At 66.5% G+C, this 16,960-nt stretch overlaps 1 protein-coding gene across 1 annotated transcript; it reads left to right on the top strand.

The window, feature by feature from the left end:
- The first annotated feature begins 1,593 nt into the window (after nt 1-1,593).
- EXOC3L2 (exocyst complex component 3 like 2) lies at nt 1,594-15,114 on the top strand. Its single transcript, XM_082074052.1, has 12 exons — nt 1,594-1,688; nt 2,711-3,134; nt 4,635-5,217; nt 8,125-8,239; nt 9,538-9,648; nt 10,093-10,193; nt 11,016-11,123; nt 11,198-11,333; nt 12,525-12,647; nt 12,719-12,874; nt 12,950-13,071; nt 14,695-15,114. Exons 2-12 carry the CDS (start codon nt 2,714-2,716, stop codon nt 14,996-14,998), a joined length of 2,280 nt encoding a protein of 759 aa, XP_081930178.1. The 5' UTR covers nt 1,594-1,688; nt 2,711-2,713; the 3' UTR covers nt 14,999-15,114.
- The last annotated feature ends 1,846 nt before the right edge of the window (nt 15,115-16,960 follow it).

The raw sequence follows: 16,960 nt of genomic DNA on the forward strand, positions 1-16,960 counted from the left end.
GGGGGGGTCGGGGTTGATTTGGGGTTGATTTAGGGGGATGACGGGTTAATTTGGGGGGGGATTGGGGAGTTTGGGGGGTCAAAGGGAGTTGGGGGGATCTGCGGGGGCGACCACCGTGGGGGGGACACGCGTGGGGCACAAAAGGGCACCGCCCCCCCCGCCCCATCCCGGCTTGGTTTAAACAGGGCGTGGCTGGTCCCGCCCCCGAACGCCGCGCTGGCCAATCAGGAGCCTCCGGGCGCGGCCGCCGCTCGTTGCTATTGGCCGCGCCCTGGCATGGAGACAGCACGGCCCGCCCCCTCCGCGGGGGCGGGGCCCCGCGCGGGGGCTGCTCTGCGATTGGCTGCTTGTGCTGGCCAATCGGCGGCGGGCGGGTGTTAACCCCCGAGTCACCGGGGTCCCGTCGCTGTGACATTTGGGGTCCCCGTGTCCCCAGTGGGGTCCCTGTATCCCCAGGGTCCCCTCCATGTGATATTTGGGGTCCCCTGTGTCCCCAATGGGGTCCCTGTATCCCCAGGGTCCTGTCCCTGTGACATTTGGGGTCCCCCGTGTCCCCAATAGGGTCCCCTCCCTGTAACTTGGGGTCCCCTGTGTCCCCAGGGTCCCATCCCTGTGACATTTGGGGTCCCTTGTGCCATTTGGGGTCCCTTGTTCCCTCTGTCCCCGCACTCCCCGTGTCCCCCCATGTCCCCCGCGCCCCTCGTGTCCCCCCGTGTCCCCACACTTCCCGTGTCCCCCGGTGTCCCCCCGTGTCCCCACACCTCCCGTGTCCCCCCGTGTCCCCCCGTGTCCCATGTCCCTCATGTCCCCACACCCCCCGTGTCCCCCCGTGTCCCCACACCCCCCGCGTTCCCCTGTGTCCCCCCGTGTCCCGCCCCGCATCCCCCCCCCGTGTCCCCCCGTGTCCCATGTCCCGTGTCCCCACACCCCCCGTGTCCCCCCATGTCCCTCGTGTCCCATGTCCCCCGTGTCCCCACACCCCCCGCGACCCCCATGTCCCCCCTGTGTCCCCCGATGTCCCATGTCCCCCGTGTCCCATGTCCCCCGTGTCCCCACACCCCCCGCGACCCCCATGTCCCCCCCGTGTCCCCCGATGTCCCATGTCCCCCGTGTCCCACACCCCCCGCGTTCCCCCGCGTTCCCCCCGCGTCCCCCCCGCGTCCCCTCCGCGTCCCCCGTGTCCCCCCGTGTCCCATGTCCCTCGTGTCCCCCAGTGTCCCCACACCCCCCGTGTCCCCACACCCCCCGTGTCCCCCCATGTCCCTCGTGTCCCATGTCCCCCGTGTCCCCACACCCCCCGCGACCCCCATGTCCCCCCTGTGTCCCCCGTGTCCCACACCCCCCGCGTTCCCCCGTGTCCCCCCATGTCCCATGTCCCCCGTGTCCCCCCGTGTCCCCACCCCCGCCGCGTCCCCCGCGTCCCCCCCGGCCGGTGACCCAGCGGAACCGGGAGGTGCCACCGCGCTGACCCCGTCCCCGCCGGGGGAGGCGACACCGGGGACGCGCTTCCTCAGGAAACCCCCCCACTGCCACCGCACCCGCTGTCACCGCTGTCACCGCCACCGCTGTCACCACTGTCCCCACTGCCACCGCTGTCCCCACTGCCACCACCGCCCCCGCTGTCACCGCTGTCACCGCCACCACTGTCACCGCAGCTGCCGCCACGCGCCCGGCGCCACCACCCAGGGGTACGTGTGGGGTGCGGGGTCCCTTTGGGTGCCGTCGTGGGTCCCTTTGGGTGCCACCTGGGTCCCTTTAGGTGCCACCGGGGTCCCTTTGGGTGCCACCTGGGTCCCCTCTATCCCTTTGGGTGCCACCGGGGTCCCTTTGGGTGCCACCCGGGTCCCTTTAGATGTCACCTGGGTCCCTTTGGGTGCCATCGTGGGTCCCTTTGGGTGCCGTCGTGGGTCCCTTTGGTGCCACCTGGGTCCCTTTGGGTGACGTCGTGGGTCCCTTTGGTGCCACGCAGGGTCCTTTAGGTGCCACTGGGGTCCCTTTGGGTGTAATCGCGGGGTCCCCTCTATCCCTTTGGGTGCTACCGGGGTCCCTTTGGTGCCACCGGGATCCCTTTGGGTGCCACCCGGGTCCCTTTGGGTGCCACCTGGGTCCCCTCTATCCCTTTGGGTGCCACCCCAGGTCCCTTTGGGTGCCACCTGGGTCCCTTTAGGTGCCACCTGGGTCCCCTCTATCCCTTTGGGTGCCACCCCAGGTCCCTTTAGGTGCCACCGGGGTCCCTTTGGTGCCACCTGGGTCCCTTTAGGTGCCACCGGGGTCCCGTTGGGTGCCACCTGGGTCCCCTCTATCCCTTTGAGTGCCACGCCATGTCCCTTTAGGTGCCACCCCATGTCCCTTTAGGTGCCACCCAATGTCCCTTTAGATGCCACCTGGGTCCCTTTGGGTGCCACCCCTGTCCCCCTGTCCCCACGCCTCCCGTCCCCACATCCCCATGTCCCACGTCCCCCTGTCCCCAGGTCCCCCCGTCCCCCGTCCCCCCGTCCCCCGTCCCCCCGTCCCCACGTCCCCCCGTCCCCCGTCCCCCCGTCCCCCGTCCCCCCGTCCCCACGTCCCCCCGTCCCCCGTCCCCCTGTCCCCACATCCCCACGTCCCCCCGTCCCCCTGTCCCCCCGTCCCCCGTCCCCCCGTCCCCACGTCCCCCGTCCCCCGTCCCCCGTCCCCCGTCCCCACGCCCCCCCGTCCCCCCGTCCCGCAGGCGATGCCGCTTCCCAAGCGCCCCCCGAAGGAGGAGGAGGAGGAGGAGGACGCCGACCCCTTCGCCCCCAACCCCGAGAGCCGCTACCGCCGCCGGGCCACCCTGGAGCGGCTGGTGGGGCTGGCGCCCTTCGGCCGCGCCCGCCGCGGGCTCCCCCGCGACGGCGACCGCGACGGCGACCGCGACGGCGACGGGGCCACGGGGCGCCAGGCGCGGCGCCGCTCCGAGGACTCCGGGCTCCTGCGGCGGCTGCCGGGGCGGCGCAAGCCCGGCGAGGACGCGGGGGGGCCCGGGAGCGGCGCCAAGCGCGGGGCGCTGCTGCGGGCGGCGCTGGGGCCGCGCGGCCGCCGCGGCTCCGCCACCCCCGACGGGGACGAGGCGGCGCAGGGGGACGGCGCGGGGCGGGGCGGGGAGCCCCTCTCGGGTAAGGGGGGACACGGGGGTGTGGGGACGGGGGGACGTGGGGACATGGGGGAGATGGGGATGTGGGGATATGGAGACTTGGGGACATGGGGATGTGGGGACATGGGGACGTGGGGACGTGGGGATGTGGGAATGGAGACTTGGGGACATGGGGACATGAGGCTTGGGGACATGGGGACATGGGGATGTGGGGCTTGGGGACATGGGGACATAGGGATGTGGGGATGGAGACTTGGGGACATGGGGACATGAGGCTTGGGAACATGGGGACATGGGGATGTGGGGCTTGGGGACATGGGGACATAGGGATGTGGGGCATGGAGACTTGGGGACATGAGGCTTGGGGATATCAGGATGTGGGGCTTGGGGACATGGGGATGTGGGGACATGGGGATGTGGGGATGTGAGGATGGAGACTTGGGGACATGGGGGTGGAGACTTGGGGACATGGGGACATGGGGATGTGGGAATGGAGACTTGGGGACATGAGGCTTGGGGATATCGGGATGTGGGGCTTGGGGACATGGGGACATAGGGATGTGGGGATGGAGACTTGGGGACATGGGGACATGAGGCTTGGGAACATGGGGACATGGGGATGTGGGGCATGGAGACTTGAGGACATGAGGCTTGGGGATATCAGGATGTGGGGCTTGGGGACATGGGGATGTGGGAATGGAGACCTGGGGACATGAGGCTTGGGGATATCGGGATGTGGGGCTTGGGGACATGGGGATGTGGGGACATGGGGATGTGGGGATGTGAGGATGGAGACTTGGGGACATGGGGATGGAGACTTGGGGACATGGGGACATGGGGATGTGAGGATGGAGACTTGGGGACATGAGGCTTGGGGATATCGGGATGTGGGGATGTGGGGCTTGGGGAGGTGGGGACATGGGGATGTGGGGATGAAGACTTGGGGACATGGGGACATGAGGCTTGGGAACATGGGGACATGGGGATGTGGGGCATGGAGACTTGGGGACATGGGGACATGAGGCTTGGGGACATGGGTATGTGGCTTGGGGACGTGGGGACATGGGGGACATGGGGCTTGGGGACATGGGGACATGCAGATGTGGGGCTTGGGGACATGGGGGATGTGGGGATGAAGACTTGGGGACATGAGGCTTGGGAACATGGGGACATGGGGATGTGGGGAATGGGGACATGGGGACGTGGGGGCAATGGGCTTGGGGACGTGGGGACATGGGGATGTGGAGATGGAGACTTGGGAACATGGGGACATGGGGGACATGGGGGACATGGGGCTTGGGGACATGGGGACCTGGGGATGTGGGGATGGAGACTTGATGGGGACACAGAGAAATGGGGCTTGGGGACACGGGGACAGTGACCCGGGGCTGTGGCCATGGGCCCACGGGACACGAGAACGGGAGGAGCCACCGCCCTTGGGGACAACCCCCAGGTGGCCGCGACCCCGGGGGGTCCCCAAGGTGCCACCCCCGCACCCACGGGCGCCCCCCCCGTCCCCCAGTCCTAGAGATCCTGGAGCTGATCCAGCGCCGCGAGCTGGTGGCGGCCGACGAGCAGATCATCGCGCTGGAGGCCGAATGCGCCCCCGCGGCCCCCGCGGCGCCGGGCCGGCAGGCGCGGGACGTGGCGCTGCTGTACGAGGCGCTGCAGGCGCAGCTCTGGGCCGTGGTGGCCGAGGCGGTGCCGGCGGGGGCTCCGTACGCGCCGCTGCGCGCCGTGGTGCGGGTGCTGCAGCAGGAGGAGCGGGCGGATAGCGGCGGCGGCGGCGCGGGGCGGCCGCGGGCGCTGCGGCGCGCCTGGCAGGACGCGGTGGCGCGGGCGGCCAGCGAGCGGCTGGCGCAGGTGGCCGCGGGGCCGGGGCTGGGCGAGCGGCTGGCGGCGCTGAGCGGGCGGCTGCTGGGCGACCTGGGCACGGTGCGGCGGCACCTGGCGCCCATGTACCCGCCCGAGTTCGGCGCCTTCGGGGTGTACGCGCGCGGGTACCAGCGGGCGCTGGCGCTGCAGCTGGCGGCGCTGGCGCAGCGGCCGCTGGACGTGCCCGAGCTCTACCTGCTGCTCGACTGGCTCTGCAACACCTACCCCAGGTGAGAGCGCGGCGCCCGCGGGACCCCACGGCACCCGCGGGACCCCACGGCGCCCATAGGGACAACACAGAACACATGGGGACAACACAGAACCCGTGGGACCCCATGGCACCCGTGGGACCCCATGGCGCCCATAGGGACAACACAGAACACGTGGGGACAACACAGAACCCGTGGGACCCCACGGCACCCGCGGGACCCCACGGCGCCCATAGGGACAACACAGAACCCGTGGGGACAACACAGAACCCGTGGGACCCCATGGCACCCGTGGGACCCCACGGCGCCCATAGGGACAACACAGAACCCGTGGGGACAACACAGAACCCGTGGGACCCCACGGCACCCGCGGGACCCCACGGCGCCCATAGGGACAACACAGAACACGTGGGGACAACACAGAACCCGTGGGACCCCATGGCACCCGCGGGACCCCACGGCGCCCATAGGGACAACACAGAACCCGTGGGGACAACACAGAACCCGTGGGACCCCATGGCACCCGTGGGACCCCACGGCGCCCATAGGGACAACACAGAACCCGTGGGGACAACACAGAACCCGTGGGACCCCATGGCACCCGTGGGACCCCACGGCGCCCATAGGGACAACACAGAACACGTGGGGACAACACAGAACCCGTGGGACCCCATGGCACCCGTGGGACCCCACGGCGCCCATAGGGACAACACAGAACCCGTGGGGACAACACAGAACCCGTGGGACCCCATGGCACCCGTGGGACCCCACGGCGCCCATAGGGACAACACAGAACACATGGGGACAACACAGAACCCGTGGGACCCCATGGCACCCGTGGGACCCCACGGCGCCCATAGGGACAACACAGAACACGTGGGGACAACACAGAACCCGTGGGACCCCATGGCACCCACGGGACCCCACGGCGCCCATAGGGGCAACACAGAACACGTGGGGACAACACAGAACACGTGGGACCCCATGGCACCCGTGGGACCCCACGGCGCCCATAGGGACAACACAGAACCCGTGGGGACAACACAGAACCCGTGGGACCCCACGGCACCCGCGGGACCCCACGGCGCCCATAGGGACAACACAGAACACGTGGGGACAACACAGAACCCGTGGGACCCCATGGCACCCGCGGGACCCCACGGCGCCCATAGGGACAACACAGAACCCGTGGGGACAACACAGAACCCGTGGGACCCCATGGCACCCGCGGGACCCCACGGCGCCCATAGGGACAACACAGAACCCGTGGGGACAACACAGAACCCGTGGGACCCCATGGCACCCGTGGGACCCCACGGCGCCCATAGGGACAACACAGAACACGTGGGGACAACACAGAACCCGTGGGATGCAACAGAACGCATGGGGATGCAGCAGAACACATGGGGATGCAACAGCACCCATGGGACACCCTGGCACTCATGGGACAGCCATGGCACCCATGGGACACCCATGCACCCATGGGACTCCATGGCACCCATAGGGACAACACAGAACCCGTGGGGACAACACAGAACACGTGGGGACAAAACAGAACCCGTGGGGACAAAACAGAAGACGTGGGATGCAACAGAACGCATGGGGATGCAACAGAACACATGGGGATGCAACAGCACCCATGGGACGCAACAGAACACATGGGGATGCAACAGAACACATGGAGATGCAACAGCACCCATGGGACCCCACGGCACCCATAGGGACAAAACAGAACCCGTGGGGACAAAACAGAACCCATGGGATGCAACAGAACACATGGGGATGCAACAGCACCCATGGGACACCCACAGAACCCATGGGATGCAACAGAACACATGGGGATGCAACAGCACCCATGGGACCCCCTGGCACCCATGGGACAGCCATGGCACCCATGGGACACCCATGCACCCATGGGACTCCATGGCACCCATAGGGACAACACAGAACCCATGGGGACAAAACAGAACCCATGGGACGCAACAGAACACATGGGATGCAACAGAACACAAGGGGACGCAACAGCACCCATGGGACCCCATGGCACCCATAGGGACAAAACAGAACCCATGGGGACAAAACAGAACACCTGGGACGCAACAGAACGCATGGGGACACAACAGCACCCGTGGGACCCCACGGCACCCGTGGGACCCCATGGCGCCCATAGGGACAACACAGAACCCGTGGGGACAAAACAGAACCCATGGGACACCCACAGAATTCATGGGACACAACAGCACCCATGGGACACCCATAGAATCCATGGGATCCCATGGCACCCATGGGGACAAAACAGAACCCATGGGACGCCAACAGAACCTATGGGACACAACAGAACACATGGGGATGCAACAGCACCCATGGGACACCCATGGCACCCATGGGACACAACAACACCCATGGGACACCCATAGAATCCATGGGACCCCATGGCACCCATGGGTCACCCATAGAATCCATGGTACACCATGGCACCCATGGGGACACAACAACACCCATGGGACACCCATAGAATCCATGGGACACCCTGGCACTCATGGGACACTCATGGCACCCATGTGACACCCACAGTACCCATGGGACCCCCATGGCACCCATAGGGACAAAACAGCACCCATGGGACACCCTGGCACCCATGGGGACAAAACAAAACCCACAGGACCCATGGGACACAACAGAACCCACATGACACCCACAGCACCCATGGGACACCCATGGGGCACCCTGGGGTGACACTGGTGACACCCATGGGTGGTTCTGGGGCACCCTGGGGTGACACTGGTGCCACCCATGGGGGGGTTCTGGGGCACCCTGGGGTGACACGGGTGCCACCCTTGGGGCTGTGCTGGGTGCTGGAGGTGACACAGGTGCCACCCATGGGTGGTTCTGGGGCACCCTGGGGTGACACTGGTGCCGCCCCTGCAGGGAGGTGCTGGGGCACCCCGAGGTGGGGGCGCAGCTGCGGGCGCAGGCGCTGGGGCCCCCCCTGCCCCCCGAGACCCAGCGCAGCCTGGAGAGCAGCTGCATCGCCGCCGTCAAGGTGGGCACTGGGAGCACTGGGAGCACTGGGAGCACTGGGAGCACTGGGATGGGCACTGGGAGCACTGGGAGCACTGGGATGGACTGGGATGGGCACTGGGAGCACTGGGATGGGCTGGGATGGGCACTGGGAGCACTGGGATGGACTGGGATGGACTGGGATGGGCACTGGGAGCACTGGGATGGACTGGGATGGACTGGGATGGGCACTGGGAGCACTGGGATGGACTGGGATGGACTGGGATGGGCACTGGGAGCACTGGGATGGACTGGGATGGACTGGGATGGGCACTGGGAGCACTGGGATGGACTGGGATGGACTGGGATGGGCACTGGGAGCACTGGGATGGACTGGGATGGACTGGGATGGGCACTGGGAGCACTGGGAGCACTGGGATGGGCTGGGATGGGCACTGGGAGCACTGGGATGCACTGGGATGGGCTGGGATGGGCACTGGGAGCACTGGGATGCACTGGGATGGACTGGGATGGGCACTGGGAGCACTGGGATGGACTGGGATGGACTGGGATGGGCACTGGGAGCACTGGGATGGGCTGGGATGGGCACTGGGAGCACTGGGATGGACTGGGATGGGCTGGGATGGGCTGGGATGGATTGGGATGGACTGGGATGGGCACTGGGAGCACTGGGATGGGCTGGGATGGGCACTGGGAGCACTGGGATGGGCAGGGATGGGCAGGGATGGACTGGGATGGGCACTGGGAGCACTGGGATGGACTGGAATGGACTGGGATGGGCACTGGGAGCACTGGGAGGCACTGGGAGCACTGGGATGGGCTGGGATGGGCTGGGATGGGCACTGGGAGCACTGGGATGGGCTGGGATGGGCTGGGATGGGCACTGGGAGCACTGGGATGGACTGGGATGGGCAGGGATGGACTGGGATGGGCACTGGGAGCACTGGGATGGACTGGAATGGACTGGGATGGGCACTGGGAGCACTGGGAGGCACTGGGATGGACTGGAAGCACTGGGATGGATGCTGGGAGCACTGGAAGCACTGGGGGCACTGGGATGGACTGGAAGCACTGGGATGGATGCTGGGAGCACTGGAAGCACTGGGATGGGCTCCATCCCCATGTCCCCCTGTTCCCCTGTCCCCATGTCCCCATATCCCACATCCCCTGTTCCCCTGTCCCCATGTCCCCATCCCCATGTCCCCTGTCCCATGTCCCATGTCCCCTGTCCCCATGTCCCATGTCCCCTGTCCCCTGTCCCATGTCCCCATGTCCCCTGTCCCATGTCCCATGTCCCTGTCCCCATGTCCCCGTTCCCAGGCCAAGCTGGAGGTGGCGGTGGCCCAGGAGCTGCAGCTCAGCGAGGACACGTGGCCCGAGGACGTCACCAGCCAGGAGGTGACAGAGGGACTGGCCACCCGCGTCACTGGGGTACGGCCACCCTGGGGACACCCTGGGGACACCCCTGGGGCTCTGCGGGGTGACACACAGGTCAGATGGGTGGCCCAGGGGGACCCCAGGGTGACAGGGCAACCCATGGGGACATCAGAGTGACACCAAGGTGACAGGGTGCCCCTTGGGGACATCAGAGTGACAGGGCAACCTATAGAGGGGACAGGGTGGCCCATGGGGACAATGAGGTGACAGGACACCCCATGGGGACACCAAGGTGATAGGGCACCCCATGGGGACCCCAGGGTGACAGGGCACCCCATGGTGACAATGGACACCCCATGGGGACACCAAGGCGACATGGCATCCCATGGGGACCCCAGGGTGACATGACACCCCGTGGGGACCCCAGGGTGTCCCGAGGGGACGGTGGCGGCCGCGTCCCCGTCCCCGCCCCCGCGGTGACGTCACTGTCCCCACCAGCTGCTGCGGGCGCACGTGGAGCGGGCGCCCCAGATCAGCCCCGAGTTCGGGCTGGACATGGCGCACGGGCTGCTGGGAGTGCTGGTGGCCTTCCTGCACAGGTGGGGACACGGGGACATCGGGGATGTTGGGGAGATTGGGGACATCGGGGACATGGGGGACATTGGGGACATCGGGGACATCGGGGACATTGGGGACATTGGGGACATGGGGGACATCGGGGACATCGGGGACACTGGGGACATCGGGGATGTTGGGGACATTGGGGACATTGGGGACATTGGGGAGGTTGGGGAGATTTGGGACGTTGGGGAGATTGGGGACATCGGGGACGTAGGGGACATTGGGGACGTTGGGGACGTTGGGGACATTGGGGACGTTGGGGAGATTTGGGACGTTGGGGACATTGGGGACATTGGGGACATCGGGGACATTGGGGATATTGGGGACACCGGGGACATTGGGGACACTGGGACATTGGGGACATTGGGGACGTTGGGGACATCGGGGACATCAGGGACACTGGGTACATTGGGGACACTGGGGACATCAGGGATATTGGGGATACTGGGGACATGGGGACACCGGGGACACTGGGGACGCCGGGGACATGAGGGGACATGGGGACATTGGGGACAATGGGGACATCAGGGATGTCAGGGATATTGGGGACACCGGGGACACCAGAGACACCAGGGACATGAGGGGACACGGGGACAAAGGGGCTGGCTGGGGGGCGCTGGGAACGGGGACACGGGGACACGAAGAGACGTGGGGACACAAAGGGACGTGGGGACACAAAGGGACACGGGGACACGAGTGACCACGGGTGGTGGGTCCCTTGGGCACCAGGTCCCCTGGTTGTCCCTGGGTGTCCCCGGGGTGTCCCCTGGGTGCCAGGTGACCCCGGCGGGTCCCCCCAGTTTCCAGCGCAAGGTGGAGCGTTTCCTGGAAGCCCCCCCAGAGCCCAGCCCCCCGGAGGGTCCCACGGCGCGCGCCATCGCGCTGGCCAACTGCTGCCCCCCGTTCCGGTGAGCGCCCCCCCGCGGCCCCGCGGCGCCCCCCCCGGGCCGTCCCCGCGCGTCACCGCCGGTGTCCCCGGCAGGAGCCTGGCGGAGCGGCTGGCGCGCGCCGGGCACCCCGAGAGCGAGGAGCCGCGGCGCCAGGCGCAGGTGGCCCTGGACAAGGTGACACGGATCTGCAACCACGTCCTCACCCGCAGGCTCTTCGAGGACCTCAAGGTGGCGCCGCGGCGGGGGGGGTGGGAGGGGAGGGGAGGGGCGCCCATGGGTGCTGGGGAGGGTGGGAGGTGGGTGGGGGGTCAGTTGGGTGGGGGGCGTGGGTGCGATGGGCGTGGGGAGCGTTGGTTGAGTTGGGTGACACCCAATGGTCATGGGGACTTTGGGTTGAGTTGGGTGATGCCCAATGGGTATGGGGACCATTGGTTGAGTTGGGTGATGCCCAAGGGGTATGGAGACTTTGGGTTGAGTCGGGTGACGCCCGATGGTCATGGAGACTTTGGGTTGAGTTGGGTGATGCCCAATGGGTATGGGGACCATTGGTTGAGTTGGGTGATGCCCAATGGTCATGGGGACTTTGGGTTGAGTTGGGTGACGCCCGATGGTCATGGGGACCATTGGTTGAGTTGGGTGACGCCCAATGGTCATAGGGACCATCAGTTGGGGTGTGGAGTTGGGCATTGAGTTGGATGTTGAGTTGGGTGTTGAGTTGGACATTGAGTTGGTCATTGAGTTGGGTGTCAAGCTGGGTGTTGAGTTGGACATTGAGTTGAGCGTTGAGTTGGGTGTTGAGTTGGACATTGAGTTGAGCGTTGAGTTGGGTGTTGAGTTGGACATTGAGTTGGGTGTTGAGTTGGCCATTGAGTCGGATGTTGAGTTGGGTGTTGAGTTGGATGTTGAGTTGGGTGTTGAGTTGGCCGTTGAGTTGGGTGTTGAGTTGGCCATTGAGTTGAGCATTGAGTTGGCCATTGAGTTGAGCATTGAGTTGGGTGTTGAGTTGGATGTTGAGTTGGGTGTTGGGTGTTGAGTTGGATGTTGAGTTGGGTGTTGGGTGTTGAGTTGGGTGTTGAGTTGGCCGTTGAGTTGGTCATTGAGTTGGGTGTTGAGTTGGGTGTTGAGTTGGGTGTTGGGTGTTGAGTTGGCCGTTGAGTTGGCCGTTGAGTTGGTCATTGAGTTGGGTGTTGAGCTGGGTGTTGAGCTGGGTGTTGAGTTGGGTGTTGAGTTGGGTGTTGGGTGTTGAGTTGGCCGTTGAGTTGGCCGTTGACTTGGTCATTGAGTTGGGTGTTGAGTTGGGTGTTGAGTTGGCCATTGAGTTGGGTGTTGAGTTGTGCGTTGAGTTGTGCACCCCCCCGCTGCCCAGCGACTGGCCGCTGCCCCACATCCCCCCCACCCACGTGTGCCCCCCACCCCCAGCCCTACTTCAACAAGCTAATGAAGCGCAAGTGGCTGACGAGCTCCGACGCCTTCGACGCCATCGTCATGCTCATCACCAGCTTCACGCAGAAGCTCCGCCCCCTCCACCCCGAGCCCTACCAGGTGGGTGCCGCCCGGTGGGGGGGACACGGGGTGACCTACGGGGGGGACCGTGGTGACGCCGTCTCCCATAGGTGCTGGTGGGCGACCTGCACCGGCGGGTGCTGATCGAGTACGTGCGGCCGCTGCTGCAGGCGCGCTTGGTGTGCACGTCGGCCAAGATGCGCGCCCGGGTGGCCACGCGGCTCGGCGACGAGGCGCGGCAGCTCCGCGAGCTCTTCCACCGCCTGGTGAGGCCCCGGGTGGGCACCCACGGGTGCTCCCGGGTGGGCTGGGGGGGTGCTGAGGCCGCTGTGCGCCCGCAGGATTCGGCGTCGCCGTGGTTGGACTCGGTGGTGCCGCGGCTGCGGGAGCTGCTGGTGCTGGAGGACACGGCGGCGCTGCAGATGGAGGTGGCCGTGCTGGCCAGGGACTTCCCGGACGTCAGGTGACAAGGGGGGGTGACATGAGGTGACAAGGGGGGGGACGGGGACGTGGTGGCAGATGTCCCCATTGTCACCGCAGTGGGGTGACATGGTGAGGTGGGACACCAGGGACCCATAGGGTGGGGTGGGACGTGTCACCATGGTCACCAACGCAAGGTGACGTGGTTGGATGGGACACCAGGGACCCATAGGGACAGGTGTGAGGTGGCATATGTCCCCATGGTCACCACCACAAGGTGACATGGTGAGGTGGGACACCAGGGACCCATAGGGACGGGTGTAGGGTGGCACGTGTCCCCATGGTCACCACCCCAAGGTGACATGGTGAGGTGGGACACCCAGGACCCATAGAGACAGCTTGGGACACCAGGGACCCATAGGGACAGCCGTGGGGTGGCACGTGTCCCCATGGTCACCACCCCAAGGTGACATGGTTGGATGGGACACCAGGGACCCATGGGGACAGCTGTGGGGTGCCACCCGTCCCCATTGTCACCATAGCAGGTGGGACACAGGGACCCATGGGGACAGCTGTGGGGTGCCACCCGTCCCCATTGTCACCGTAGCAGGTGGGACACAGGGACCCATAGGGACAGCTGTGGGGCAACAGATGTCCCCATTGTCACCGCGGTGCGGTGGCAGCGGTGCCACCCGGCCGTGGGGCCGGTGACAGGACGCGGTGTCCCCTGGGGACCGCGCGGGTGACAAGGACGCCGTGTCCGTCCGTCCGTCCTTCCCGGCAGCCCCGCCCTGCGGGAAGTGACCGCGGCCAAGTCCCCTCCCGGCCCCGCGTCCCCGTGTCCCCTCGTCCCCGTGTCCCCAGGGCGGCCGGTGGCACGCGGGAGCCGCCCCGAATCTGGGGTGACACTGCGCCCCGAATCTGGGGTCCCCTCATTGTCCCCGTGTCCCTCCATTGTCTCCATGTCCCCCATTGTCCCCATGTCCCCCATTGTCCCCATTCCCCCTATTGCCCCATTGCCTCCATATACCCCATGTCCCCATTGCCCCCATGTCCCCCATTGCCCCCATATCCCCCACTGTCCCCATGTCCCCATGGCCCCCACACCCCTCATTGCCCCCATGCCCCCCAATGTCCCCATTGCCCCCAATGTCCCCACATCCCCCAATGTCCCCCATATCCCCATTGTCCCCATTGCCCCCAATGCCCCCATGTCCCCCATTGCCCCCCAATGTCCCCATGTCACCATTGCCCCCGATGTCCCCATTGTCCCCAATGCCCCCATTACCCCCATGTCCCCCATTGCCCCCAGTGTCCCCATTGCCCCCATTGCCCCCATTGCCCCCAATGTCCCCACATCCCCCAATGTCCCACAATATCCCCATGTCCCCCATTGCCCCCATTGCCTCCATTGCCCCCATGCCCCCAATGTCCCCATTGCCCCAATGCCCCCATTACCCCCATGTCCCCCATTGCCCCCAGTGTCCCCATTGCCCCCATTGCCCCCAATGTCCCCAATGTCCCCATTGCCCCCAATGTCCCCATTGCCCCCAATGCCCCCAATGTCCCCAATGTCCCCATTGCCCCCAATGTCCCCAATGCCCCCATTACCCCCAACGCCCCCATTGCCCCCGTTGTCCCCAACGTCCCCGCGCTGTCCCCGCAGGCGCAAGCACGTGGCGGCGCTGCTGGACGTGCGGGGGCTGCGCGGCCACGGGACGCGCCAGGAGATCCTGGGGGTGCTGGGGGACGTGGGGCAGAGCGACGCCCCCCCCGCGCCCCCCCGCGCCCGCGCCTTCTTCTCCGAGCTGCCGGTGGCGCGCGACGCGCGCTGCCTCCCGTGTCACCTCCCCGGTCACCTCCCGTGTCACCTCCCGCGCCACCTCCCCCGCCCGGGGGCGCTGGGGACCCTGGGGACATTGGGGACGCTCACCCGGCTGCGGCTGCGCCCCCGGAGGGCCCAGAACTGAGAGCGGGGACCCCCCAGTGGGGACACCCCCCAAAAGGGGACACCCCCCAAATGGGGACACCCCCAAAATTGGGATGTCCCGAAATGGGGACACCCCCCAATGGGGACACCTCCCATGGGGACACCCCGAATGGGGACACCCCCCAAAACGGGGACAGCCCCCAATGGGGACACCCCCCAAATGGGGACACCCCCAAAATTGGGATGTCCCGAAATGGGGACACCCCCCAATGGGGACACCTCCCATGGGGACACCCCGAATGGGGACACCCCCCAAAACGGGGACAGCCCCCAATGGGGACACCCCTAAAATTGGGACGTCCTGAAATGGGGACACCCCCCAATGGGGACACCCCCCAAATAGGGACACTCCCCAAGTGGGGACACCCCCCAATGGGGACACCCCCTAATGGGGACACCCCCAAAATTGGGACATCCTGAAATGGGGACACCCCCAAGTGGGGACACCCCCAAAATTGGGATGTCCCGAAATGGGGACATCCCGAAATGGGGACACCCCCCAAATGGGGACCCTGAAATGGGGGGACCTTGAAATGGGGGACCCTGAAATGGGGGGACCCTGAAAATGGGTGGACCTCGAAATGGGGGGACCTAGAAACTGGGGGGACCCTGAAACTGGGGGGACCCCCAAAATGAGGACACCCATAACTGGGGACATCCCGAAATGGGGGGACCCTGAAAATGGGGACGTCCTGAAAACTGGGGGATCCTGATACTGGGGGGACCCTGATACTGGGATCCCCCAAGTCTGGGTGCCATTGTACCCCAAAATTGGGTGCTGGGCTCCCCCAAATCTGGGCCCCCCCTGCACCCCAATCTGGGCGCTCGGGGCCCCCCCAGCCCGTGTATAAATGGTGTCAATGGAGCGCTGGAGCGCGGCCTCGTCCTTCGCTTGGGGACACGGGGACGGGGACACGGGGACATGGGGACATGGGGACATCCCAGTCACAGGGGTTGGGGACATGGGGACAGGGACATGGGGACATGGGGACATGGGGACATCCCAGTCACAGGGGTTGGGGACATGGGGACAGGGACATGGGGATGTCACAGGTGTTGGGGACACAGGGTTGGGGACACAGGGGCACCCCAGTCATAGGGGTTGGGGACATGAGGACACCCCATGCAAGGACATGGTGACCCCCCACTCGCATGGTTGGGGACACTGGGGTTGGGGACACTGGGGTTGGGGACACAGGGACACCCCAGTCGCAGGGTGGGGGACACAGGGGTTGGGGACAAGGGGTGGGGGACATGGGGATGTCACAGGGGTTGGGGACACAGGGTTGGGGACACAGGGGCACCCCAGTCATAGGGGTTGGGGACATGAGGACACCCCATGCAAGGACATGGTGACCCCCCACTCGCAGGGTTGGGGACACTGGGGTTGGGGACACAGGGACACCCCAGTCGCAGGGTGGGGGACACAGGGGTTGGGGACAAGGGGTGGGGGACATGGGGATGTCACAGGGGTTGGGGACACAGGGTTGGGGACACAGGGACACCCCAGTCGCAGGGGTTGGGGACACAGGGGTTGGGGACAGGGGGTGGCGACACGGGGACCCCCCACTCGCAGTGTTGGGGACACAGGGGTTGGGGACACAGGGTTGGGGACACAGAGACACCCCACTCGCAGTGTTGGGGACACAGGGGTTGGGGACACAGGGTTGGGGACACAGAGACACCCCACTCGCAGTGTTGGGGACACCCCAGTCCCCGCGCAGGAGCCGCTGTCGCGTGCGTGTCCCCGTGTCCCCGCGTCCCCCCCGCGGCGGCCGCTCCGGGGGGGGGAGGAAGGAAAACGCCACCAGCGCCGCTCCGGGAAGTCACCGCGGGGGCGGGGACAGGAGGGGACACCGCGGCCCTTCCCGCCACCCGCCCCTCCCCCCCGGCGCCTGCATGTGACACTTCGCGTGTGTGTGACCCCCCCCCGGCGACAAAA

Source organism: Streptopelia decaocto (assembly GCF_964273445.1).
Source record: "Streptopelia decaocto genome assembly, chromosome: 32".
Lineage (NCBI taxonomy): Eukaryota > Metazoa > Chordata > Aves > Columbiformes > Columbidae > Streptopelia > Streptopelia decaocto.